The following is a 27,128-nucleotide window of genomic DNA, read 5'->3' as shown; positions in this document are numbered from 1 at the left end:
CGAGCTGAAATTTAAGCCTTGCCTTTACAGCAGTGACATTCAACAGTTAAGGCGCACCCTCAACACGCAGCAGCTGCAGCGTTTTGTTACTGTCACTTATAAAAACCTTCAACTCCCTTTGGTGTGCCCTGCTTTGAGCCAGAGCTTGCAGGCCCAGAGACACCGTTTTATCAGTAAGAGCCCTTTAGCATAGCATGACATCTGAGAGACTTCAGCAGGATATAAGATTGCTTTGGTACTGAGGTATGATTTATATCCTCAATTGTTCTGGAAATTTGAGCTGCATGATTCAGGAGACTTGCATGAGTACGGTTCCTTCAGTGCTTAATGAGATTTATGTACTTAAATGTGATGGATGCTGTAATCGCATTTCTAACATGCTGATTCAATATGGGAGGGAGAAAAAAAAAATCATCAGGAGTTTTGCCGCGGTTGTGGTGGAGGCAGGCTTTTGCACAGGAAGCTTGCAAGTGCCAAACTAAGGGGGGGGGAGGGGGGGGAGAACCCAAAACAAAACCAAACCACAGAGGAAACATCTTTCTTCAGCTCTTAATTGCAGCCTCCTGTTTGCTCTGCCCGTGCTGGAAGCTGTCACCCTTTCTGCTAACAGCCGCCACGGGCTCTCGGGGCGGCGGGAGGCCCGGGCACGGCCCGGCGGGGCAGCAGGAGCTGCTCCTGGCACCCCGGTACCCTGAGCTCCTCCTTCCAGGGGGCTGTTTCCCGAGCAGGAGCCGTCCTTGCTGGGAGTCCTCCCACCCCCACCCCCGAGCTGTCCCCTCTGGCAGCTAAGGTACAGAAGGGGGTATAATAATGATAATAATAATGGCGTAGCGGGGCTTGCAGCAGCTGCCGGCCTGCAGAGAGCGGCCGGGGCGTTCGCCCCGCTGCATGCACGGCGTCGGGGCAGGCCCGGCGACTGCCACTCACAGCGCCGCGCCGCCTCCGCCGCCGCTGCGCGGCCGGGGGCCGGGCTCGAACCCGCGGTCGCCGCGCAGGGCGGGCTCCGAGCCGCCGCCGCCGCGCCCCAGATGTGGCGGGCGCCTCCCGCGTTTGCATCGTCCCGGCTGCGCCCGCGGCCCGGCGGGCAGAGCCCCGCGCAGGGCGAGGAGCCGGTAAGCGCTGGGGGGGGGACACGACGGGGGGAATGGGGGACGCGTTTCCTCCTCCCGCAGAGGGGGGACTTTGTTTTGTCCATCCCTCCTTCTCCCCCCCCCCCCCCCCCATCCCCATCCCCAGCCGTGACTGGGGCCTCCTAGCAGTGTTCTCTTCTCCCTAGATGCTGGGCAAGAAGAGGATTGATCCCGCCTGGGGTAGCGCAGGGGCTTAGGACATTAGGGGCCCGTCCTGAAAATGGGAGCATCAGGGAGCATCTGCCAGCGGTTAACCGGGATGAGTGCTGGCAGGAGGTGATGGGGGAAGATCTGGGGCGCTGCCTGGACCAGCAGTGGGGCAGGCAGCGCGAGTGACAGTTACATCAGGAAATGAGACGTGATGGCAGGAAAAGTGTGACTGGTACCAATTTTGCGTGACGATTTTTTTTTATAAGATGCTGTGTGGTCATGGCAGCTTCTCTGTAGATAGATGAGTCACATAGTGCATGCGTGTCAACCAAGGCGCCAAAGGAGGAAAAAGTATTCAGATTAGAAGGTAGATCAAAGAATTATCTTGTTATTGAGGAGAAGCGGACAGCTAGCTGAACTATGCTAGGTGTTAGGTACCATGCGTAGTACCTACCTGTACTGTGTTAGGTATGCTAGTCCTTGGCTGGACTGCAGGATGCTAGGATGTGAACTGCTCCCATGTCATGGCTAGGGGTCAGACCCCAAAAAGGATTGGATTCTGCTGGGCTCCTCAGTTCTTACAACTCCCAGTGTGAGAGCTGGTGGGTCCAAAATTCAGGCTGTGTGGAACACTTTCTGCATCCTTCCAGGTGTTCTCAGGGTGAGAGCCAGGATGCACAGCAAGCACTCCAGCATGAACACAGGTATAGGAAGAGATGCAATTACAAAAAGAGAGATTGCTTTGACACTATACAAAGTTGAAGGTAAACTAAATACCGGTGTTTCTGTCAGCAGAGCATCTAGGGCTTTGGGAGGAGGTGATAGTTGATCTTCAGGTTTGTGGAGTGGACAAAATACCAAAGGGTTCCCTGTCTCTGACCCGTCCAATGCATCTTTTTGTTATCTCCTCATTTCTGACTTTGTTTTTCAGAAAAGCTCTTTGATTCAAGAAAGCCACCATGAAAGGTGAGGAAGTTCAGCAGAGGAGAAAAGAGGGCCGGACTAGGAATGGAGAGCGATCCAGGCACAAAGCAAAGAGCAAGGGTAAACACAGAGACAGCCGAGTTGGCAGCCAGGAGGCAGAGGATGTCTCTCTGCATGCGCAGCAGAAGCTGTTGGCTGAGGAGAAAGCGGCAATGGCAAAGTCGCGGGAAGAGTCAGCTGTCGCAATTTGCCTGCAAGTGCTCCTGCCATACCTCCTAGCTGGGCTTGGCATGGTCTTGGCAGGCATGGTTTTGGATTATGTTCAGGTAAGGGAAAGAAGCTGAACTGATGTACCAGGCATGGGATAGGTGGGGGACTTTTCTTCAGAGGCAGGGGTTTTGCCCTGGGGATGGCAAAATAAAGAAGGGTTTGCAGCAGTTTCACATGCTAACGTGTCCTTCAAAGTCAGCTATTATGTACTTCTGTGCAGCCCTCAGGAGACCACGTGTGGTATTTTTCTGGCCCAAAAAAGGGAAAAAACCCTCTAGAGATAAAAGACAATATGACACTAAAGAGCATGTGAAGGATCTGAAACATCTATATAGGAAGGTGCAGTCCTGTACAAAGATCTCACCTTGGTCCTAGGAAGAGGGTATCTGAGCTGTAGCCCCAAGGGCTGTGGTGGCATAGCGCTTTCCTGCAGTAGATAGAGCTGTATCACTCCTGGATACAGATCTGGATAGTCCTGCATCCCCTGCTTTATTGCGCAAGGACCCAGCCAGACCAGCACTGTTAACACTTCGTACAACCAGCCCAGCCTGCGGACCACAATCTTTTCTAAGGCCTTGTAGCAGATGACTCAAATCACTGAGTCTTCTAACAGTCTGATTTCTGATTCTGTGACAGTCAGGATCAGACCTTTCCTCCTATGGTGCAGTAATACAGAGCTTTAAGGTAGTGGAGAGCACCTAATTTTAGGCAGTTTAAAGCTGCAGTTAATTTCCAGATTATAAATTCCTATCCCTTTGTACTCTAGGCGACTCTCACTGCTGTGTGCCTTTTTGTTAACCCTTGTTGACTAGCTAGCTGTTGGGTCAGACTGCCCTGACCTATCTGATACAGTGACACTGAAACTATTGTGCTTGCATTGACAACTTTCACGAATCTGGGGCTATGTTCTTTTGCTATTAGCCCTAGACTGATCTCCCTAAGCTAGAAGAGTTATAAAGGCTTAAGAGCGACATAGTATCCTTAACTGACCTTAGCATGTACTGAATACCCAGCAGAATGTCTAGTCAGATCAGAAAACACCAAGCCAAATCCAGGACCCAGTGGCAAACTACTTTTTATCTCCTTAGACGTTATTCTGAGAGTCTTGAGCAGCCGCTTGCAGTTTTATTTTTCACACTGTTCAGACTTGCCCGTTCCCTATGGATCTCTGACATTAATGCATGTTATCTCTTTATTGTGAGATATTAAAGCGTGAAATAGGTTACAGATGGATTTATCATGTTAGAGGTGTGTTTTTCTTTCAGTGTTCTTCCCTTTTTTTTTCTAGGAAGGACTGGGCCACTAATATAAACAGAATGTGAAGCAAATCTCATACTCCTCTGAAACCGCAGAAGTGTGGTTTCTGTTTTATGCAAATAAAGAGCTCACAGAGAGCTTTCATTTTAGTGCTTAGAGCCTGGGAAATGAACCCATGCAATATCTCATCAGAAAAGCAGGCCTTTGGCACAGTGACTTTTACTGCATGATCATGGACTACTTGAGTGTGTCTCATCGTGGACTTGCTGCTGCTAGGAACTGCCCTTCCTTTCTAAGCCGGTCCTGGCTTCTGCCCCTGCTGCTGCTGCTGTTTCTGTGGGGCAACAGGCGATGCTGCAAGGCTTTGGGCCCCAGGCGCTCTCCCTCTGCTTGTTCTCAGTCTGTCAATATAAGCTCTCTTTTCCACCCTTTCCTAAAGTGGGGAAGAGAGGAGCAAAGTAAGAAACAAAAATACACGGCCTGATCTGACAGAGCTAGCAGTCAGGAGCGATAGTACTCCAACAAGTGGGATGTATGGTCCCTGAAAAGCATCATCTTTCCATGAGTCTAAGGTGTCAGAATAGCGCTGCCTGTTGCTAACACTGCTATGTTGTAAGAGCATTCACTGGTATCCCTGTTCCTTCTTTGCAGGGATGATAAGGTAGGTCTGAAACTGTGCTCTTTGGCACTTGTCATCTTTCTGTTCTTTTTTTGTACTGTGGCAGTGGATGGAGGCCCTAGATCAGGGTCAGGGGCCACCCAAGAGGCTGTTTCTGCTTTGACTCCTCCAGGGCAATGCTACCTGTTGGCTAGTTTGCAAGCACAGGGATACAGCATATATTTGTGTGCAGAGCAGGGTGGCAGTGTACCTCCCCAGGTTTTACCACGATGAATGGTGCAGCCATGAGGTGTGGGGTTTTTTTCCCAACTAGTTATAATCTTCTTCCTGCTGTTCAGTAATGCTCTCTTTCTTCTCAAACCTGATGCATCTCTTTGCATACAAATATGGTATATCTCTTTGCTAGGAAAATATGATGCATCTCTTTGCTGACAAATATGGTGTGGATCTTTATCAGAGGCTCCTTAAATGCATAATGAAATGACCCAGTGTACACATGCAGGTCACCTGAACCAATTACCTTCTCTGCATACTGATTCATCGGTTGAAGGCTTTTTATGGTGCTTGCTTAGAAACAGAGAGAGACGAAGCATGATAAACCCATAAACCCTGCCAAGCTGACACTTTAGTACAGGATGTGGTGCTGCTGTGTTTTTTAAATGAGATTTGAGTCATTCAGGCTTATTAATATTTCCTTTACATTAATGTTTCTGCCTGTCAGCAGTCCAGTTGGCAGATACAGTGGCATATGGGACTAGGTATGCACATTATCAGACGTTTGAAAACCTGTGGTAGTTGTCCAGAAATTGTCCTTTATTTCCTTGAAGCCTCTATGCTTTTCTAACCAGAACTGGGCCTTCATGCTGTCACTTCTGAGTTCCTGGCTGGTATCAAGAGGTTGGGTCATGTGCGGTTGTTACAGGATTTTTGTTAACCTCCCTCTTCCAGCTCTTGTGGGCTCTTTTTCCAGTTAGATCAGCTGAAATGTACTCTCTTGTTAGCTTTCAGCTAGCTGGACTGTTGTTAGGTGGAAGACACACGTACACACCAAGCCAGCTGGGAGTGGAGAAGGCTTCGGGGGCTGTACTAAAATATCAACCTAGAAAGCAATAAAGAACAGTCTTCTTCCATCTGTAGCTAGGGCTTGTTTTCCACCCTGCCATGCTTGCAGAGAGGTCTGCTGTGCCCTCTCAGCCTACTAGGCTTCATGCTTTGGTTTGCGTGAATTCAGACCAAAAGAAACACACTGTCTAAACGGCTGAGAGCTTCCTCAGTTCCCTATTGATCTGCAAGGCAAAAGCATGTCTTGTTCTGTCCAACCCTGCCAATGCATTTAGCTCCAAACTGGGGACCCTGTCACAAGGACAGAGTCCACAAGCCATTAATCTTTATGTCTCTCTGCAGAGAGTGTCAGGGAAGGGCTTGATTAGTACAAAATTGTAAGGCAATGCAATTTAAACATTGAACTTGAACTGGACCAAGAAACCTGTATCTTTTGTGCCTACCACCGAATGCTTGCTTTCACTCATTTGCCTTCACTGGGTCATAGCTGGATTTGAACCTGTGGTTGAATAGTGAAAAAGCTTAGCTGCCAGTGTACTAAAGCAATCCTATAACCTTCCATTCTAAATTGTGCTTTTAAAGCTTTTTGATCCTCTGATCCGGTTAGTTTGCCTGAATTAATTATTAGAAAGGACCCCCAATAGAATACCCTGACTCCCTTCCCCGTATGCATGATGTTGAGCTGAAGTCTTTACTGAACAGGATACAAATTCTTTGGCTGTATGTAGTCGTGATGCCTCTCTGGTTCTTGACTTTGTGTCAGCTGTTTGACCATGGATAGTCTGGAGTGAGATCCCCTCTCTCAAAGACAGTATGTTCCTGGGAGTATGCAAAAGCAGTGTGTTTCACTTTAGGATAGGAAGGGAGACCAGCTTGCAGCATGCGGTGGAAATGTTCACCCTTTCTCTCCCTTGCCTGTGGTGTAGTGAGATTACGGAGCTACCTTAAATAAGCTCTGGCTATGACTCTTATCTTGGCCTTTGCAAACTAGCAGAAAGTTGAAGTGATGACAGCAGATAAGGGTGTTCACTTTTGAAGCTTATTGGCTGGTTGTCTGGATTTTTTTTTTCCCCTGAAAGCCAGTCATTCAGAGGTACAGCTGGATCCTTACATCCCACAGAGACCATGGAGGGGACAAGAGGGGCCGGGGTCTAGAAGGGCAGATCTTCTCTCATCAGCCGGTTTAGCTGTGTCACTTGCCCAGGGATGGGACCTGCGTAATATCATCAGTGGTGAGAAATGTGGACTCGGGTTTTCCTTGACCTTTTTCACCTTGAAGGAGAGCAAAATGAATCCTGGTTGTTAACTTCCCACCTCCTCAGCCTTGGGACAGTGAGAAAAGTTCAACGTTGCTTATGGTGGGAGTGAGGGAACTGAGGCTGGTTCACAGCAGGCTTACATATTAAACCATCGTATCAAAGGCGAGCCGCAGTCTGACAAGAAATGTAACCTGAGGAGAAAGGACGCTAGTGCGTTTGAGCAGGCTGAGGGATTCTTGCATGACCTGTCACTCTTTCAGTGCTGTAGCCTGAGCAGGTCTTACTGGTTTTTACGGAGGTGGTGGGAGCTGAATGGGGTGTGGGCTTATTTCTATTTGTCCACAGACATCTCCGCAATCTTCTTTTCTCTTTTTTAATTCCCCCCTGGATATAAATCGGAGAAATAGTGTCCGTCAAGTTTGCTGCCACCTGGGCTCAACCCAGCTGAATCAGTTTTGGAGGATACCCTTGCTGCAACCCTCTGGACGTGCTCCTAGGAGGAGAAGAAGCTAAAGGAATTTGGCATCATTGATGTAGTTCAAGGAAAAATATTTCTTTTAACTTCGAAGAGAGCTACCAGGAGGATCTGTGCTATGTCCTGATCTCCCCCCATTTGTGCTGCTGAGCATGGGGTAATGGTGTTTGACCATGGTGGTCACCCAGTTACAATTGGAACTGTGCTTCCATGGCAAGAAGCTGAGAGGTTTCACCTGCAAGTTGACCAGGTCAGCCAGTGGATTTCTCCCAGAGACTTCATTCTCCATTGCCTCCCAGATTTTCGTGCCGTTCCTTCTGGCTGGCTTAGGCATGGTAGCTGCTGGCCTCTTGATGGATGTTGTTCAAGTAGGTACATGTGGTTAGGCAACTTTGTAGTGAGAGGGTGGGCTAATTTACTGACCTTGAGTATTTGTGTGTTTTTGTTTTTAACGTGTGTTTTCCTAGAAGCCAGTCAGCAGGATGGCTGTAGGCTTTTCCTGTGCTGGAGAGACACTATCCATCCTCTTTAGATCAGTACTTGGGCTCCTTGTAAAGTGGGATAGTGGCTTTCAGTGAGACTGCCTGAGACTGCCCTTGGTGTGTTAGACTGGGTTTTCCCTTTGCTGTATCTAGCTAAACACCTCGTTGATGGCTGATATGAAGCAACTGGGATTAGACTGCAGCATATTCCCCTATTGCATGATATTATTTCTTTCCTTCCAAAATTGCTGATAAGGAGATCTAGGTCAGGGTTGTTATTAACTACCTGTCTCACTTAGAGGCAAGTTTATACTTCCAGTTCTTTGCAAACAACCTAATGTAATCTTTGGTCTAGAAGGCATTTAGATACTGTGATGAGAGGCGTGCCAGCATAAAAAGATTAGCATTGCCTACAGAGTGCTTCTTGGCCAGATTCTGAGGTGGGTGTAAATTTTGAATAACTTCCACTGACTTCCAAGGAGTGCTGCTGGATTTACACCATTGTGCCCACAACCAGAATCTATCCCATCTGTCTTTGCTTTGTACCAGTGGCACAAATAGAAATGCAAAATTCGATCTAGTTTGGGCATCTCATGCCAGTGGATTTACAAATCAAAAGGCTGGCAGAGTTTCCCAATGATATATCCTGCGCTCTGAGCTCACTGGAGTACATTGGATTCTCTGGCATTAGTACCACAGCAGGAGCTAAATATGGATACTTGAGTGTTTGGAAAGACAATACCTTGCTGTTTCTTCTTACATTGGAAGAAACAAAGAAGGCAGAGAAGTTGAATTAAAGGGAATGTGAGGAATACCAAAGAAGGGTTAACTGGAGTGGCACACACTGTTGCTCTGCTGTGTTTGTCATCTCCACCTTGTGCTGTGCTTAGGCACAGACCTGTCTTGCAGCATTACAGAAGTTCTCAAACTACCCAAGATGTTATGTTAATAGTTAGCAGTTATCTCAGAGAAGGATAAAGACATAGTACGTACCCACTCCATGCCCTTGGCAGGTGAATAGGTCTTTGTCTAAAAGAAATTGAATGCACTTGCTAAGAATTGGGCTCTGTTAAAAAATGTAACTGTATCCAAACTGATGGAAAACATAAGCCAGGTATACCTACATTGCATGTGTCCTTTAAATATCAGACTGCAGTCTACTTTGTATATTTGTTTGCTAGACTTTTAGAAATGGGGTCATGCATGAAGCACAATAATAGGAAGTGTATTTTTTGGTGAAGGTCTTTCCAACTATGTTGAAATATCAGTCAGTGGGTTCAGCTCCCAGAGGAGGGAGCTAGTGCATTGAGAGTCACAACTGGCATAGTAGAGATGTGAGTGAGGTAAGCTGCCATGGCATTAACAACCCCATATTTGAAAACAAAACCAGTAGCTGGAAAAACCCAGAGATCTTAGCCTTTAAAGGTTTGGATTATTCTTCTGTGCCTTTTTGTGTCTGAGCTGCTTATTTTCAGCTTTTCTTCCTGCAGGTGCAAGAGCTGGGCACTTACTGTCCTGTCCAACTAAAACCTGAGACTAAGTTTGTTTGCTTGAGGCCAGGTACCATAAGACTTATATTGGTAATCATGAGGGCTCACGCTACTGAAACTACAGGTTGTTCTAGTCCAGGAGTCTGTGATTTGCCCATTTTTAAGGGGATGGTCTGATTGAGGAATGCTTTGCCCTGTTTGCAGTCACTGCAAAACATTTTTAGGAAACTCCTTGTCTGCCTTTGACAGGGAGATACATAAGCAAGCTCAAGGATGGTATCTAGAGCATACATGTGAGTTTAATGGTGCTGCTTTTGTTCTGTTACATACAAAGTATCTTGAAATAATGTGGTTCTGCGCTGGGAGTCCAGCTGGCTCTCTTGTTTGCAGGGCTGATGTTGCTGTAAAGGGAAGAGCAAAGTGGAAATTGCTTGTTTGTCTCCTATCAAACTTTTCAGGTTTTTAACAGTTTCTGGTCTGTCCTGGGATGGGACTAACTGTTCATGTTACTGTTAAAAAAAAAATAAAAATCAGTTAAGAGAGATTTGCCTAGCCCAGTTGACTCCAAGGCTCAACCCCAGGTCTCTCATACTGTTATAAAAGGATGCCCAAAGAAATAGCCATTTGCTATTTTCTCTTCTTGGTTATGCAGATGATGCAGTCTCTGTGCAGGGCCAGTAGCATTGCATGGGTCTTTTCTTGTTGGACGTTTCCGCCTCTGCTCCAGTAATTCTTGGCCAGCTGGTTGATCTGGATTCCGGGCTGGCTGGCATTGCTGGAGACCTTGCAGGGCCCTGCCAGTGTTTGGCCCACTCTTTTACAGTAAGGTGAAGAATCAGATTGAAGCTGGATGATCAGATTTCAAACCAGAGAATTCAGAAGGAAAGCTTCCCTTTCATTCTCCCCTTCCACACCACTGCAGTGGGACACAGTCCAAATAAAAATCACAGACATAAGATATCCCTGTCCTTTGTTGATAAAAGCCCATGAGATGATTAGCATTAAAAAGGATTTTGAATTGGCTTGCGTTTTGTAGTCCAGGATCTTTTGATCTTTCTGTTGACTTTTTCGGGGCAATGGAAAACCTCTGAGGTTTCTTAGCTGCTGCCATGGGAGGATGGATGCCCTGAAGAGGTAGCAGGACCTGGCTGGGACTGTGAGGACACTGTAAGGAGGGACAGCGGGGCTAGACTAGAGCTGGAGACACTGTCTCAGTACATCATAGCCTCTCTTCCTCTATGGGACCCCATGAGCAGACACAACTGGCATGGGGACCAGCTGCAGTAGATCATGAGGTAACCAAGTTTCTTCAGAGCTGAGCTTTAGGGCTGTAACTCCATTATGGGGACGCAGAGTAGGAAAGAGTCTCTTTCTGGCTCAGTGTCCCTGTGTGGGTTTGCAATCCTGCAGGGACTGTTTCTGTTCCTTCTAGGCCAGTTTTCATCTCAAAAGACAGATGCACTTCCTAGACATAATCCAGCTGTCTTCATTTAGGCAGCTCCTTGCCTGCACAGCTCTAACTTGCCACATTCACCAGCTCCTCCAGCTGACGGTCCTGGAAGGTGATGGCGCAGGGATCATCTGTTTATTCTGTATTTCTGCAGGCTCTAACACAATGGAGTCCTGGCTACTGTGGTATAAATAATTATGAATCTGTCCTTAGGCTCTTGATGAATCACTAATGAGACTCAAATGGAGGCAATTAAGTCAGCTTTTTTTATTAGTAAAGTTGTGCGATTCTTTATTAATTGTTCAAAGCCTTTCGGTGTAATTATATGTAAGGCAGAGTCCCAAAAACTCATACCTCATGCTGAAACTTCTGTTATGATCGCTTGAGACCTGCAAAATTCATCATGAACACAAGGATTGGTGCTTACATTGATAAAACAAAGTAATATTTCCCAAACGTGACATGCACAGAAAATATAAACAGTTGAGTTTTTCTGTTGCTTTTTATTTATATGTCTTTTTATGTGTAAAAATATGCAAGGTCTTAAATATGAATGTCTACTTGCCTGTGTGTTTTAAATTATTGGCGTTTTTTTACATTGTGACTATGAAGTCTGTTTTTTCTCCTCTTCCTTTTGAAGGTGTCAGAGATGTGTTTGGATCTTTATTCTTAATTAAAGAGAGAGGAGAGAGGGGGATTTGAATCTTTAAAAGAGATGTCCGCCCCTAGCTTTTCTCAGGTATTTAAGTTCCATGTTAACAAATTCAAACAAAATTGCAGTGTGTCGAATAAGGTGACTATTCTCGTGTTATCTGTTATTTACTCAACAGTAACTTACCTTTAACATTTTGAAACGTGCCTGTTTCCAGGTCACCACTGCCAGGAAATGTGCCCTTTTTATTGATAATAATGTTTTGCCTGTTATCTGCACCTCTGAGGGGTGTCTTGCACCACATGCTCAGGGCTGGCTCAGCCCCTTTTATTCATCCTGACTCAGAAGGAAGCTGTGATGTCTTCCCAGCAGACAGCCACACCACCGGCTTCCCACAGCTTCCCATGGCACAGTCAGAGCAAAACACCAAGCTGTTACACCCCCTATATATTTCCCAACAGGCTGACAGCTGAATGTGTCGACATTTACTGAGTCTGTCCAACCTCCTGGATTTTCAGGTTTATAGAACCCCAATGGATGGTGGAGAAGGTGGGCAAGGATCTGTTGTTCATTTTGTCCTCTAGCGCCAGAATTCAGGACCATCATATGATACTAGCCAGTGACAAGTTAGAATTAATGAACAAGTTAATCCTTCACATGACGTGTAGCTAAACTATGGAAATTTTTGCCACAGGACGGCACATAGGTTGGAGGGGGGAGATTGGATGAGTACCTGAAGGAGAAATCCTTTGAACACTGGTAAGTGTGCAGAAAAAAAACCACCAGCTCAGTATCCTGTGGCAGATAGTTGTAGGCTGGAAAATCCACGAGAATTATCCTGTCTACTTGTCATACTTGTAGATTCTTGTTTTATACACCTGAATTTGACTACTGGTGGAAATAAGGATAGGTTAGATGGACCTTTGGTCTAACTCATTGCCGCTGCTCTTTTTTTCTTGTATTCTGCTCTTAGATGTTGGGCTAGTTGGTTTAACTTCATGGTGAGCTGCTCCGTTCTGTGATTTCATCCTGATGTGAACCTCTCTGGCTGCAGTGGGACTTTGTCAACATTCTTGAATGCCCAGGGGGTGAATGAATTATGTTCCAAGGCACTGTATGGTAGATAAATTAGAGAAGACATGTGTTAACAAAGTTTCTTAAGGTTTCAGATCATTTCTAGTGTTGCAGCTGATTCAACAGCTTTGTACAGTTCAGCTTCAGAGGAGCAATGATAATCAAGATATTGGCCCAGCAGTTTGGGCTTATGGGGTATCTTAATTCAAAATCCTTTTTCCAGCTGTGCTGGGAGCACGCTTGCTAACAGGAAGATTTAGGAACTGCCTGTGGAGAATACAAAAATCTCCTTCCCTCCCACCACCAGACTTAGATGCTTAGTTAGAAGTTTGGTAAAAAAAGGCAGGCACAACCTTTTGTTGTTAGATCATTTCCAGATCTTTGTGTTTATTCTTGTGAGTCTTGATAGCAATAGGCGTTCCTGTATCTAGTGTCAGTACAAAGGATGGAGAGCATGCTGTATTTCATTTGGCTTGTGAACCCTAATTATTTTTCACGTTGTTCTTGGCTAATGCTAAAGGCACATTTTAATTTGTGGCTTTCCAAAATCTTCTGCTGTCCTCAGGAAGAAAGTTCCTTTCACTGTTAGGGTAGTGCTTTGCTGTGCATGAGATCAGAAAAAATACTGCAAGCTAAAAATTGCTTCCTTCACTCCCAAAATGTAGCCAGCCCAAGGCAACATCTGCCCCCATGTGCATAGCAGACACCTGTAGAGCAGGTGGTGAGCTAGGAACCCACTCCTCTTTGAAGCAACAGCACTGGGTTGGTCAGCTTCACAAACTGAGGTCATTGCCTTTGTTTTCTTCCAGCACTGGGATGTGTTTCGGACAATTACGGAAGTTTTTATCCTGGTTCCTGCCCTGGTTGGCCTGAAGGGTAATCTTGAGATGACGCTGGCATCCAGGCTCTCTACTGCTGTGAGTGTTAACAAGGGGGGTGGGGAGTGGGATTAGCAGGGGACAGCAGGAGATTCTGCTTTTATATAACCACACTGTGTGTATGGGACATGCCCTTCTCTGCTAAGTCGAAACTAGTGGTGTGTGAGTTAAAATAATGTGTTTGCCCTCATTTTGTAACTGGAACAGAGAATTTCCATCTGCACTTTCAAGGTGAATTAATCCCTGGTTGGCCAGTTGCTGATATTTGGGGCCCTGTGACACATGAAGGAGACAAAGCCAGGGCTCCGCAGCTGTCAGCTTCAGTATTGAATTGCTTTTCTGTGGGTATTGGTCCTTGAGAGACCCAGGGCTTCCCAGCAATCCTACCTTGGGGGGAGCAGACTGAAGCTTCTCGGGACCTGCAGTAGCTTTTGCTACTCTGGATTTGATTTCTCCTATCTCCCTAAACAGTTTTGTTTACTTTGGGCTGTTTGTATTGCATGTCTTGGGAGAAATTGAAACTTAACAGAGCAATTTGGGAGGAACGAAAGAGGAAAAATGGGGTTTACTTTGTTCAGCTTTTGGTCTGTGTGGGATGTGGTGGATATGCCCGCTCCACCTTTAGCTGGATGCCCTGCAATGCCTCTGCACCTCCATGTGAGCCTCTGCTACCCCTGGGACACTGGGCTGGAGCATGATAGAGATGTGTCAAGAAGGAAGTGCAGGGGAGGGTGGGAGATGCCGACCTGCACTCGCCTCTCTCTGGCTTTAGCAGCCGCTTTCTCACAGGGACCAGGTGAAACTGCCTTCAGCAGCCACCTGTGCCACAGGAACAGGTTTTCAGGGTGTCTCTCTTGGCTCCTAGGCTAACACCGGACAGATGGATGATGCCCAAAAGCAATGGAAAATGGCCACGTGCAATTTAGCCCTTATCCAGGTGAGTCACTTGAGCTGGGAGAGGAAAAAGGCCCTTTTCTCTTGCTGTGCTGCAGCCCAACAGCATCTGTTCCCAGCAGTGCTGAATCCCAGGCTGTTGATTTGGGGCAGGTAGTCTCAACAGAGCCAAGCAGAGCCCAGGACTTGATCTCCAATAAAACTCTGTGTACTTGTAGTTTAGCTGCAAAACACATCTAGACATTAATTGTCTTCGTGGACAAACTGAAATAATGAAACTTTTTTTCAGGGAGAGCTGCGGCACAGTCCCTGTTTCACAACAGATAAAGCCTGTCCGTTACTGGCAGTGTTTGGGAATCAGCCTTGGGCAGGAGGGGAGAGATGGGAGAAATGTGACTCTTGTAGCTCTTTCTGCTTGTTAAAATCCAGCAACCAGCCTAGGGGTTGCACATGGCAAGGCCACAGTGCTTGCAACATGTGTCTGTGTGCTTTCCCTTATCTCCTTCCACAGCTTTCAGCTTGCTAGGAGTGCTGTGTTGATGGGGAGCCCATTTTTGTGTTGAGCAGGGCTATTCCTTTGCTGGTGGACTTGGTGTCCTTTGCTGAAATGTTATCTGCCCTTTGCAGGCCTCCAGAAGTTTGGAGAAAAACTTTGGCAGGAATTCTTTTTAATGTAGTGGAGCCTTACAGGGATGCTGCTTAATACATAAGCAGTCAGCATCTCTGCAAGGCTTAGTTTTGTGGCAATGCTGTGGTCGCATGGAGCCAGGACTGCCTGGGAGCAGATGCAGATGATAGCTCACCACTTGTCTTTTGGCCGCCAGGTCCAGGCCACCGTGGTGGGACTTCTGGCTGCTGTTGCTGCTGTGATCCTGGGAGCCATCTCCAAGGGCTCTGTGGAGCTGAGCCAGGCTGCTGTGCTGTGTGCCAGCAGTGTGACCACGGCCTTCATAGCTGCACTTTCTCTTGGTGAGTTGTTCTGGTTTCTCAGATCAAACATGCAGCACTCAGGTGCAGAAAAAACTCTCCGTTCTTCCTGGGAGGCCCAGGTGACATCCCTTTGGTCTGACACTGGGAGGAGGGATGCAGGGAGCATTAGTCCTATGTCTGCTGCTTTCACCCCCTCTTCATCCTGCCTTTGCTTCTTTTCTCCCAGGATCTGTTATTTGTCGGCATTGCTGCTCTTGGCATCCACAGCAGCAATCAAAATGTCCCACTTCACCTGACTTGTGAAAAATGCCACATGCTATGCATGGCTGTACACACATGTGCACACACTTTCTCCATGTGTCTTGGGTGACACGTTAGCCATCTACACTCACCCTTTCCTAGGGTAGAACGGGCTAATGCCATGCACAAAGCAGGGTATTGAGAGTCTGTTAGCAGACAGCTCCAGACTATGGCTGAGATGGACTTGGGTCACCCAATACACTGCAGAGGATTGTGGCCAGCCCTGTGGCTTACCTGCTGTGAGCTCTGAGCCAGGCAGTCCACTCCGCTGGCTATTCCCGTTGCAAGGGAAATGTGATGGGGCGGACGGGTAGGAGCTGCTCTGTGTTGCCTGAAGGTGATCAGTTTGTAGGTCTGCCATATGAGGGCAGCATGATACCCTGAATAGAGGTTGCTGGCATAGTTGGATACAGCAAGTTTTCTAAATGAAAGGGACAAGTTAGAGCAAGTGCATATCCTGAAGCTGGAGTCAAAGGGTGATAGTAGATGCCTTTGATGAAAAACATGGGATGAGGCAGTTCTTAAAAAAGAAAAACAGCAGCCCAGCTTTCATTAAACTCTTTCCTTCAATCTCCTTGCTCGTTGTGATATAGAGAGGCGTTGCTGCTGTACCATCACAGGCTTTCAGCTAGCAGTATTTTCTGCCCTGGACATGGTCACAGACAGCCTGTGTGTGGGTGTGCATGACAGGAGGCTGCTTTTTTATGACTGGGGAGGGAACCAGCATGAACTGTGCTGTGGGGAGGGGAGCATGGGTATCTGGGAGGGCTTTTGTGGAGAATGCCATGTTGTATGAGGATGTGTTTCTGTGAAAGGGATGTTGTATCAGGGAAGGTGCACACGTGGCATTTCTTAGGGGAGAGCCGATGCTCCCGTGCGTGCTCAGCTTTGGTGGGCCTGTGTGAACAGGCCCAGAGAGGTGGTGAGCTGGAGAGAACCACCGTTTCTCAGGTTTCCTTCGATGCATCCTGTCAGCCACAGAAGGACTTTGAAGAGATGTCATGTGTCTTGTCCCAAGGCTGCCCTTGCTAATCACACAGCAGTGGAGGCTGGCCAGGCAGGGTTTATTCCAGGTGGCTCTTCTGCAGGCCTCTGAGAGATCTGATGGCTGAGGGATTCCCACACGTTCATCAGGTGTGTGGGGTTTGTGGGGTTTGTGGTCATTAACTTAGCTGGGCAGGCAAGACTTCCCTCCTCTCCAGCAGCTGGATTTTCCAGGTGCAGCTCAGAGAACAGGGGAAAATAGGTGATGTGGGTTACCTCCATAACCGCTTGACTCTGGAGCTGCTCACAGCGTCAACATCCACCCAGTGCAAATTAAAGCAGCCCCAAACACTCTGGGACATGAGGCGTCAGTCTGATTGTCTCATGATGGCCGGACTGAAAAGCTAATTCAGGCTACTGTAAGGAAGCTTGTTGCTCCTTGGTGGTTCAAACTCAGAGAAATTTTGGTCTAATATGGAAAATATCTTTGTGCTGTGGAATCCGGAGCGGGGGATGGCACCAGGAGGCTGCTGCATGCCTGCTGTGTGCTTATCTATGAGTGTGCTTCATGCCTGGTCCTGCTTCAAGGCAGCAGATTAGGCTGCTCAGGAGGGGAGCTTCTACATTTGGGTTGCCTGCTGGTATCTCCTTTGATCCCTGGAATTTGCTTGTGTGCCTCTGGGCCTTTGGTGCAGTTCATAAGGGCAGAGTCATGCCCTTCAGGTTGGCGAAAGCAAGAGGACAAATTCCTGGGGATGTCCAATTTCCAGCTGTATGGTACCGCTGTGGGCAATCTGCTTCTTGGTTTTCCCAGACTGCGCGTCCCTCTGGGAACCAGAACAGAAGCTCTGGGGTGAAACGCAGCAGGATGCATTCTCTGATGCCTGCTCTGTGTCTTCTCTAGGTCTGGTGATGATTGGAGTGATCATCGGAGCAAGGAAAGTTGGGATCAATCCAGACAATGTTGCCACACCCATAGCAGCAAGCCTTGGAGACTTGATAACCCTTTCCCTGCTGGCAGGAATCAGCAGTACACTCTTCAAATACATAGGTACAGTGTTTAGCAGGGATTTGGAGCTCAGCAAGCAAGGGATGAATCCTTGTGAAATTATTGCAGGGTGCTTACCAATTTCTGGAATGTTTCAGAAAGGAGGCTGTCATGTCACTGGGTTAGAAAAGTGATCAAAGAGGCTTTTTCCAAGCTCTCTTTTAGTAGTTAACTGGAAGGCAGAGCCTAAGAAACATAACTGGGATTTGTCAAAGAAATGACCAACGTGTATTGCATAGCTTTGGAACAGAAGGTTGACATATGTGACACTGACTATGTTCCTGCATTTGTCGCTGGCCAAGCATAACTACTTTCACTGCATGGGTAATAGCAGGTCCTTCCCAACAAAGCAATTTCAGGGTTTTGGCGTTTGTAAAATATTCTTGTATCTTCTCATGTGGAGAGTCGTGAATGAACAAGATATGATCAAATTTGAGGGAGGAAGGCAGTTTTGCATTGTTTTATGCTCACAGGACTCTGAGGAGGAGTTGTGGCTATGGGGTTAGCTGTTCTGCTGGTTGGCAAAGAATTGGGTACCTGTTGACACTGAAAAGCTCAAAACGTGTTGCAGCTTGGTGATATATGCCTGACTGTTGCTTGGAAAGTGCTAGGCTATTTACCATGAGCTTAACCTAGAATAGAAACAGGAAAATAAAAAGATCCAGCAAACTCAATACCATTGGAAACCCAAACTGTTGCTTCAGACTGTGAGCAGAAGCAGCAAGGCAGCTGTTCTCAGTTTGCATAACTTGTTCCATATGCCAGCAAGTGAGGGAGCGAAGGAGCACACGTTGCAGGGAGAGGCCCACAAATCGCTTCCGTCCAGTCCTCCTTGAGCTTCAGAGGTGCTTTTTTTTTAAACAGGCTTTTTCCATGATGCCATCACACCTGCCTGTGTAAAGTGTCTTTCAATCACTATGCCTCTGATAATACCTCCCAGGGAGCACATGGCAGAACAACATCATAACCTCTATGGTTGCGACCAGAGAGCATTCACGATGTTTTCAGAGTAGTTTAAATAGCCTCTTGAGATGGAAAATACTCAGCACACAGACAGCTAGTCATTAGGAGCATGAAGTGAAGCAGGTAGGAGGAAGGCACTGTTGATGGTGGTTGAATAAATCCATTTCCCTCCCCAGTGTGTAGTAAGGGACAGGTCATGCTGTGGCAACTTCTGGGTCCTACCAAAATGTATCCTTCAGAAATACCGGTGAGTCTGTAAAGTTTGGAGTATGATGTGCCATCTGATGCAGCACCACCTCCTTCTGCAGAATACTCTTTTGCCAGTGAAGATCTTCAATTTTTTTAGAAATTAACCCTGGTCCTTCCAAGTCCTGAAACCCTAAAGGGTTTCAGCTTGCTTATGGGCTCTGGGTGAGAAAATGTGGCAGAACTGGAATGTGGAGACTGAAGTCCATTCATCCTACCAGGAGTCTTTCTGTGGGCTTTGATAAGGTTTGATAGACTCCAGTGCTCTGTGTCTGCATTATTTAAGAAGGAATTAATTGTCTGAAACAACAAGGGGTGAGGAAAGGAGATCCAGTACAGCGGCTAAGTCTGTCATACAACCCATCTGTCCTAAATGACTCCAGGTGGTAAAGTACACTGACAAAACAGCAGCTATTTACATCCCAGAAGTGGTTGCATTTCAGTGCTGAAGACATGCGTGGAGAGTGCACCTCTGTGTAAGAGCCCTTGATTCATGGAAGGTTTCATCACATCAGTGCTATCTCATCCAGGTAGCCTGAGGCCCTGGCAATGTAATTTTGAAAAATGCACACTTTGAGCCGGCTTCATCTCCCAGATTACCTGCAAAGTCTGCATTACAACCCGCTGGCTTTGGCCCCAACACAGAGACCAGATGGAGAGCGTTGTTGAAGAAGCATTTTTATATCAAAAGGGTTGGCATCATCCCCATTGCTTGAAGGTGTTTCTCATGCTTCTGAGTCATGTTTATTTTCTTTTAGTGCTGCACATCTACTTATTTTTTAATTCCTTTGCTTCTAAAGGTCACTTCAAGGTTATGCCCTTACCAAATGGGAAAAGCACCTAATGGAAACACATGTAAGCTAGCACGAAAGAAACCCTGGATCTTAACTGGCTTATATGTGCAAGAGAGCATTTGTTCCCATAGAGCAGACCAGCTGCTCAGCAGTTCTGCTAGCTTGCCACCAAAAAAGTACCTATTACCTCTGGTTTTAGGTGAAGGCGTGAGATGTCTGTTGTGTGATACAGCTTGCACACAGGAGTTTCCCCCTTGCCATGCTGTTTGATTTGTACCCTGAAGCCAGAATTTTTGTAACATTTTGTCTTGCTTAGTTGGAGATGGAATTGGAGACTTGCTCATCTTCAAATATAACTTGCTTTGAATCCTGCTGATTTTCAAACAACGTCCTCTAGTAGTGAATTTCAGGGATTAATTATGGATTTCTGTGATGGAGTAGGTGGTTGTGTGGGAGATATCTAGCTTCATGTGATTGATTTTTCTGCTAACGTAACTCAGTCTGAGCGAGAGCCCTGCTGCCTTTCTTCCAGACTGCAATATGATTTTGCCAACCTGTGAAGCCATGGACATTTAATTCAAGATTTCTTTTTCTTGCCAGACATGAAATACCTTTCTCCTCTGATCTGTGCTGTCTTCATTGTCATGATCCCTCTCTGGGTTGCTATTGCCAAGCAAAGTCCTTCCCTTGCTGAAGTCCTGAAATCTGGATGGCAGCCGGTCATTGTTGCAATGAGCATCAGCAGGTAAAGCGAGGAACTGCTCCTGAGCCCAACATGTATGCGTGCTGCAGAGAGACCCTGTGCTCATTTAGAAAGCCATCAAAAGTGAAACTGGAAGAGACAGCAGAGGGGTATTTGTCCAGTGGTTCTCAGCCATTGGTGGGCCCTCCAACAGGCTGTAAGATAGCAGATAAGGAGCCTCCAAATGACTGGAAAAAGCAAGTCATCATTTTATGTCTCACTTGCACATCTCTTCGCCGTGTGTGCAAGCCAGGAAACCAAAAAGAGAGATGATGGCCATCACAAATAGTCAGACTTCAACCTCATTTTTATCCAGCTGTAAAGACAGAAGACTGTTGAATGTAGAGCCAGGTAGTTCATTCCCCCTGTGCTACACCTTTCAGACCCAGCTGAGATCTGGGAGAGTATTTAAAAAAACTGTTAAGACCAGTATAGAAGTGTAGCAAAACTTTTGGGAAGGATGATAAAGCTTTCCTGGCTACTAGCAGTTTTGCTGAAGGGTGGGCAAGGAGGTCTTCCTAATCACGTTATGCCATTAACAAAACCTGTAAGACTGATCTATTGGTGAAGACTGAGCTGTAAAAGGAGTAAATGGTGAATAGTCCAGCTCTGGCAATGGGGAAGCAGCAGTAACTCATCTCAGTGTGCTATTTTCATGGCATAGGAATTGCCCTGGGAAGAGAGATTGATCCACCTTGATTGCCTGTCTTTTTTTAACAGCATTGGTGGGCTCATCTTGGACAAAACTGTAACTGACCCAAACTTTGAAGGCATGGCAGTTTTCACACCTGTGATTAACGGTAGGTTGGTCAGGGGGGGTTATATGCATGCTCTTATTTATACCTCCCCCTCCTCCCTAAGGGTTATGGTAGCCACTGTTGCCCCTATACAGAGGTCTGTGCTCAAGTCCCTGCTGCCATCATGAGTGGAAGTGAAGCTAGTGGTCACCTGTACATCCCTGCTTACTCATATCTTGAAGCGTCTCTGGAGCAAAATAGCAGGCAGGGCTGAAAAATACAGGCAGAGCTGTGGGAAGGTTTAACAGCATCCTATAGTAGTCTCTCAGAGCTACATTAACACCTTTACTTTCATAACATCAAACCTACTAAGAGTGTCACAATAAATCCATTTTCCCTGTTTCTCTCTGCTCTGTAATTTGAGCTGTGCAGTCATCCCCTATACAGATTGTTGATAAAGATTAATATATTAAGATTCTATATGTGTGTATATATATAAAACCCATTTTATATATGGATTATACATACAGATTTTTAATACATATATCTCGACATCCTTTGTGTGTATATTTATATTTGTTTGAAGCCCCACAGTACTTTTATATACACACTCCCCAGTATAGACTGCTGGGGATCCTGGCATCACTGAGGATCCACTGGGTTATTTTTCTGATATTGTAATGTTCTTGCAGGCCAGGCCCATCCCAGGAGAAACCCATGTTCCTAGGGCAGGCTTGGCCTCCTGCCACCCCCAAAGCACAGTGTCCTCTTGCAGTGTCAGGGGGTGTCACCCAGCTGTCACCTGACTGGATCTGCATGAAGACAGCCACCTTGCTGACAAACTCTTTCCAGCACCATTAGCCAAAGAACCTCATTAGGAGACTATGTCAACAGCAATTTAGTTGAACAATGATTGACCCAGACACTGCTCTGTCGGGGCGGGTGACCCGTTTGGCAGAGCTGGTAGCAGAGTTACGCAATCCTCAGTGTCTTTGCACAGGTAGTTCTTCATTTTGCGTGTGCAGGGGAGTCCTGCAAAGCGTGGCAGTGCATGATTCAGAAAGCTCCCATCTTGAGCTACATTGAGCTCATCTTAGTATTTTTACTTTGATTCTGCTCTGGCAAATCTCACATTTAATGACGGAGCATTTCCTTCTTCAGGGAAGGAAAAATATGAGAAGCCTGTAGGATCTGGCTCACCATTATCTTTTCTGTGGCATTTCTACCCTGCAGATACTCAGGGTGGTGGAGGTTTGCCCCACAGATGATCATCCCTCTATTTTCTGCTGGAAAACATAGCTGCTTTTTCATGTTTGCTAGAATTAATTAGTCTGGAAGGAATTAATTTCCTTTTAATTACCTCCCATATTTGGGCTTTGATTCATTCTTGTATGATTCCTTCTCATTTATCAAGTGTGTTAGATGCCTTCAGACAGACATATAATCACTCTCTGTGATGTTTGTTTTCTTTTAAACAATAACGGCTCTCTGGGTGAGTAAATCCAAGAAGTGGCCGTGAGCAGCATCTGCCATTGCATGTGCTGCTTTCCTCAGGTGATGCTCACAGACTGTGTCAAACCAGGTGCAATTACATCATCTTCAGAGGCCATGTAGCATTTACAGCTGGTGCTGGGAAGCAAGGGAAAATGTTTCCAATAAAGCAGTCAGGAGATGATCACCGGAGCCTTCCTGATTTTTAAGAGCTGTTCCTGCCAATTGAGTAGCGCAGCATCACCATGACGTAAGATCAGGTTTTCTCTTTCTCTCACTGCTGGTCTCAGTGAGCTTCTAAGTGAATGCAGATCGACTCACCTTGGGCTAGGTTTTAGACTGATGTTTCCTGCTGCAGTGAAGGTGGTTTACAGGTTTACTGTGTTTTGTCCTCATAGGTGTTGGAGGGAATCTGGTCGCCATCCAGGCCAGCCGTATTTCCACATTCCTGCACTTCTGGAGCATGCCTGGAGTTTTACCATACAAGATGAGGCAGAATTGGCCCAACCCATGCACCACATTCTTCTCATCAGGTAGACCTTGAACTCTAGGTGTCCCTGTCCCAAGGCCTGTCATCACAGATAGCTCCTTTACCAAGCCTGGTTGGCAAAGGACTACGTGGGTTTCAAAGGCAGAACTCCCTTTCCCCCTTCCAGAGGGAAGGTACTCATATTAGAGAGGAGGATCTTTGCAGTGGGCAGCTTGAAAAAAAGCTTGTGGTATACTTGCTCACTGGCATGGAAAGAAACTGGCCTTCAGGGAGCACTAAAGAAAGTGATTGAAAAAGAATCTCAGATTTGATCTAATAGAAAGCAATTTTAACCATAGCCAGCCTAGAGCCATCACCCGTGTACAGAGTGGTGAAAATCAGCAATTCTTCCATCTTCAGCAATGGATAAACCTAAGCATTAGCAGAACTGGATTTGGGTATGTTGTCTTTTTAGATTGCAGGTTCCTCTTGATTTTCCCTGCTAGGTTGGGAGTTACTGCTAAAACAAACTAAAAACTGGGAAAGTGGGTTGCAGCAAGGCAGAGCAGAAGCAGTGGGAGGCAGACAGCAGCTGAGAGGAGTGTTTGGAAGAAGTGGAGTGGATCAGCATCGAGCACGTCTTTGGCACATAGTTTCAGTGCTAGACAAAGCTGCTGGGCTGATACTGCAGATGCTCCAGGTTGCTGTGGGGTCTAGAAAAAGTGTTAGCAATGTGGTTGGTGGCTGAGGACAGCCCCAAGTCTATGCCTTAAAATATGCAGCTGTGTCCTGTCCTCCCCGCACCATCTGCAGCCGCTGTCATTGCTCTTTCTGTCTCTGTCCTCTGCAGAGGTGAATTCCAAGTCAGCCCGAGTCCTGTTCCTCCTGGTTATCCCAGGGCACCTCGTGTTCCTCTACACCATCCATCTGCTGCAGGGAGGCCACACGTCTCTGTCCTTCACCTTTGTGATGTTGTATCTGACTGCTGCTCTGCTGCAGGTAAACCCCAAACTCTCATCCAAAAGGAACATTTCAGATACCAAACAAAGCAGTCTCCAGGCTAAACAGAAGTCATGGTAAAACTTGCAACAGCGGCCCACATTTCCAATCGTTTCAGGTGTGCTTCCTACCAAGCATCATGTATCTTCTGTGGGTCCAGTAATACTTCACCCAAATTGCCAGGGTCTGGTTTCCCTCATGAGCACAATTGCCCTTAATGGTGAGTGAGGCATCAGACATGAGATGAGGAACAAGTTATCATCGTCCGCTGAGCTGCAGTAAGTGTGCAGAGACATACTTAGCAAGGAGGTACCTCTTGCTATAGGTGGTATGTTGTTTGACCATGTTCAGTCCTGAAGTCTCTAAGCCCCAAGTATTTCTAGACTGCCACTGGTCATCCCAGTAAGGGGCAAGTGAGAGGCTGTGAACCCCAGCCATCAGATTTACCCTCTCATTTTGGAAACCAGTTTCACATATCATGGTGAAGACCTGGGGATCCCTCTGGGTAGGGCCATATGGGTCAAAACCGAAGAGAAAACCTAGGCCTGAGAAGTTCATCTTTAAAAGTAAAAGTTCTGGGTAGGCAATGGGCAGTTCATCCGATTTGTTCTGCCTGTTCCCTTTCGCTGTTTTGCCTGCCCTGTAAACTGTGTTGTCTCACTCAGAAATGCATGTGGCTGTTGCTTGAACTCACAGAGGCTCTGACTTCACTTGCCCTTTTAAATCAGTGATTCATTAATTTGCAGGGTGAGGTAGCTGACTTCTCGCTTTGCCTTATAAGCAGCCTCGTGTCTGTGGGTGAATTCCTTGTGTGTGTAAACAATCAGGTTTTCTCGACCTTTGCACAACCCTAAGCCCAGCAGTGCAGCCATAGTTGTAAAGGAAAATATTTATTCTTCTCTTTATGCATGGAGGTGACTCCTCAACCAGAGCCAAGCATGAAAATACACAGCATAAATGACAGTGTAAAGAGCAGAATCCCAGCAACGCCACTGACCCTGAAAGATTCCCATGGAGGCCAGTGGAGGAGAATACACTCAGCCTGGTTCTTTCTTCACCTCCATTATACTTTGTAAAGAAAGACAGAAAGAAAGACAGGGGGGAAGTTTGGGTCAGCTGGAGGAAGCCCAAAGAGAAAGATCAGAGGCCTAGAAAACATGACCTCAGAGGAACTATTGAATGGACTGGGGTTAGCTAGTCCAAAGAGAGTCTTGAGAAAAATCTGGTTAACAGCCTTTAAACTACCAAGTTTCTGTAGGGAGGCACAGAATAACATTTTCTCTGTGGTCACTAGGGATGAAACATGAAATCATGGGTTTCAAATGGAAAAAGGCAGATTTATGTTAGACCTTGGGAAAAACAAGAACAGAAAAAAAAGCCATGGGACTGAATGCTTAGGGTGTGACATCTCCATCTTTAAGGGTTGTTTAGCATACGTTAAACAAATGACCATCAGGAAAGATGTGGGCACATTTGATACTGTACTGAGGCACAGGAATGGTCTATATACTCTTGAGTTTCCATCCAGCTTTAGTTTCTGTGATTCTGTTATTTAATTTGCTTCCCCCATCTCTCCTCCTCCCTCTCCCTGCACCCAGCTTGCAGTTCTCACCTTTAGAAAGGCCGCTTCTGGCTTTGGTTCCTGTTGTGCTGTGGTCTCCCATGGAGGGACCAGAGATGTGGGGTGTAAACTCTCTTTCTCTTCTTAATTCAATTAACTAGATAGTCTTTAATCTTTAACCAAAGTATTTTTTTCCTCCATCTGTTTATCAGAATTGGGAATGAAATAGGAATTAAAAGAAATCACAACAAAGATTTTAAAACTGTTGAGATTAAAAAAAAGAAATTATTTTCTTTTTTTAACATGTCAGTGCTGCCTGGGATAACTTTGATGTAAAAACTGCCTCAAACTCCAGTTGTCCACTGAGACTCTTAGGAAAAACAAAGTAGACGCGATCTGAATTTCTAATGGAAAAGAGAAGGATGAAGAGAAAAAATGTGGCTACAAACTTATCCTTTGGGGCTGCCTGCATATTCACAGCACCCCTGCTTCTGGTGGAGTGAATGCGAGCGCTCCCATTCATGGCTTGGGAAGCGGGAACTGTACCTTTGGGAGATGCTTTTGGTGTGGCCAAACTCCTGTTTTGGGCCACGCGATACTGGTGAGCAGTTCAAGCGTGGTCCCCACACTTGTGTCTGGCAGCATGGGGCCATGGGCGATGTCAGGCGATGCAGTGCCCAAGGGCATGAGCCAGCTACACCCATCCCAGTGCAGCTCCATCCCAAAGAGAAACAGCGGTTCTCTGGGGAAGGTGTTAATGCTCGGCGATCCCTGTTAGCTCTGGTACTTAGGCTGTGGCCACGTCATTTTGGCTGTGAGCTGAGGGAGGCTGCGCGTTACCTTCTTGCTGCCTCACAGCAGGGCCTATCTTGCCTCTCCTCAGGTGGGAATCCTGCTCTACGTGGCTGACCTAATTGTGCGCCTGATGTGGAGGAAGGCACTGGATCCGGATAATTTCTCCATCCCCTACCTCACTGCCCTGGGGGATCTCCTGGGCACCGGGTTCCTGGCTGTCTGTTTCCGTCTGGTTTGGCTTGTCCACGGTGCAGACATGAACCTGGGGAACTGAGAGACCGTCCGCTGCTCCACATCGCTCGTGCGACACGGTGCTTTCCTCTGGGACAAGGGGGTCCTTGGCGATGAGCGCTGGGTCACCCGGCTGGATTGGGCCTCCCCTGGCGCCCTCAACGCCCCGTCTCTCCTCCCCATCGTGCCTTACAGCTGGGCTCACCAGCCCCGAGGAATCAGCACCCGCAGACTTGCGCCCTCGCAAGTGAGCAAGCCGGTTTTAAGCAGCGCCAACTGCTCACACCCGTGCCCAGCAAACAAGGCGTTAAGGAGCATTTGGACCATTTGTAATGAGCGAGCATTTTGATCGGTTTCATCCCTAGCACCAACGCAGCCCATGAGGCCACTCCAAGGCCTGCCCAGGTCACTGCATCCGATCCTGCTAAGTGGATGTCGCAAACTCTCTGTTGGACTCTGGCTTTCCATCAAGGGAAGTTCTTTATTCGCCCCCCTCTTCTCTCCCGTCGCATCCCTGGAGGAGGAGAGCAACCAGGTCTTTAAACTTGTCTCCTCTCCATCGCACAGACCCTCAGGATCTGATGCAGTGAGCTCCTCGCTGGCTCGTGCCCAGGGGGAGGTTATCTAGGGATACCACCTACCTGCCCTGGCAGCGTCACTGTTGTCTGACTGACAAGCTGGATTGATTGCACTTGGGGGGTTGGAAGGTGTGTTTTTACAGTTTATGAAATGTCCAGTAGTTAAAATGTTTCTAGAAATATATACACAAATA

At 46.8% G+C, this 27,128-nt stretch overlaps 1 protein-coding gene across 4 annotated transcripts; it reads left to right on the top strand.

The window, feature by feature from the left end:
- The first annotated feature begins 151 nt into the window (after positions 1–151).
- SLC41A3 (solute carrier family 41 member 3) lies at positions 152–27,128 on the top strand. 4 transcript variants are annotated; one of them, XM_049826492.1, is made up of 11 exons: positions 152–243; positions 2,212–2,530; positions 13,104–13,211; positions 14,038–14,109; positions 14,891–15,035; positions 17,185–17,331; positions 19,932–20,076; positions 20,794–20,873; positions 22,700–22,834; positions 23,621–23,769; positions 26,214–27,128. In XM_049826492.1, exons 2-11 carry the CDS (start codon positions 2,240–2,242, stop codon positions 26,397–26,399), a joined length of 1,458 nt encoding a protein of 485 aa, XP_049682449.1. In that variant the 5' UTR covers positions 152–243; positions 2,212–2,239; the 3' UTR covers positions 26,400–27,128. The 4 variants fall into 4 exon arrangements, with proteins under 4 accessions (XP_049682449.1, XP_049682450.1, XP_049682448.1 ...); XM_049826493.1 differs by having other exon boundaries at positions 220–235; XM_049826491.1 differs by lacking the exon at positions 152–243 and adding an exon at positions 989–1,112.

The sequence above is a fragment of the Accipiter gentilis genome, chromosome 23 (genome assembly GCF_929443795.1).
Source record: "Accipiter gentilis chromosome 23, bAccGen1.1, whole genome shotgun sequence".
Classification (NCBI taxonomy): domain Eukaryota; kingdom Metazoa; phylum Chordata; class Aves; order Accipitriformes; family Accipitridae; genus Astur; species Astur gentilis.
The sequence above is the reverse complement of the archived record's forward strand: the minus strand, read 5'-3'. Positions and strand labels throughout refer to the sequence as shown.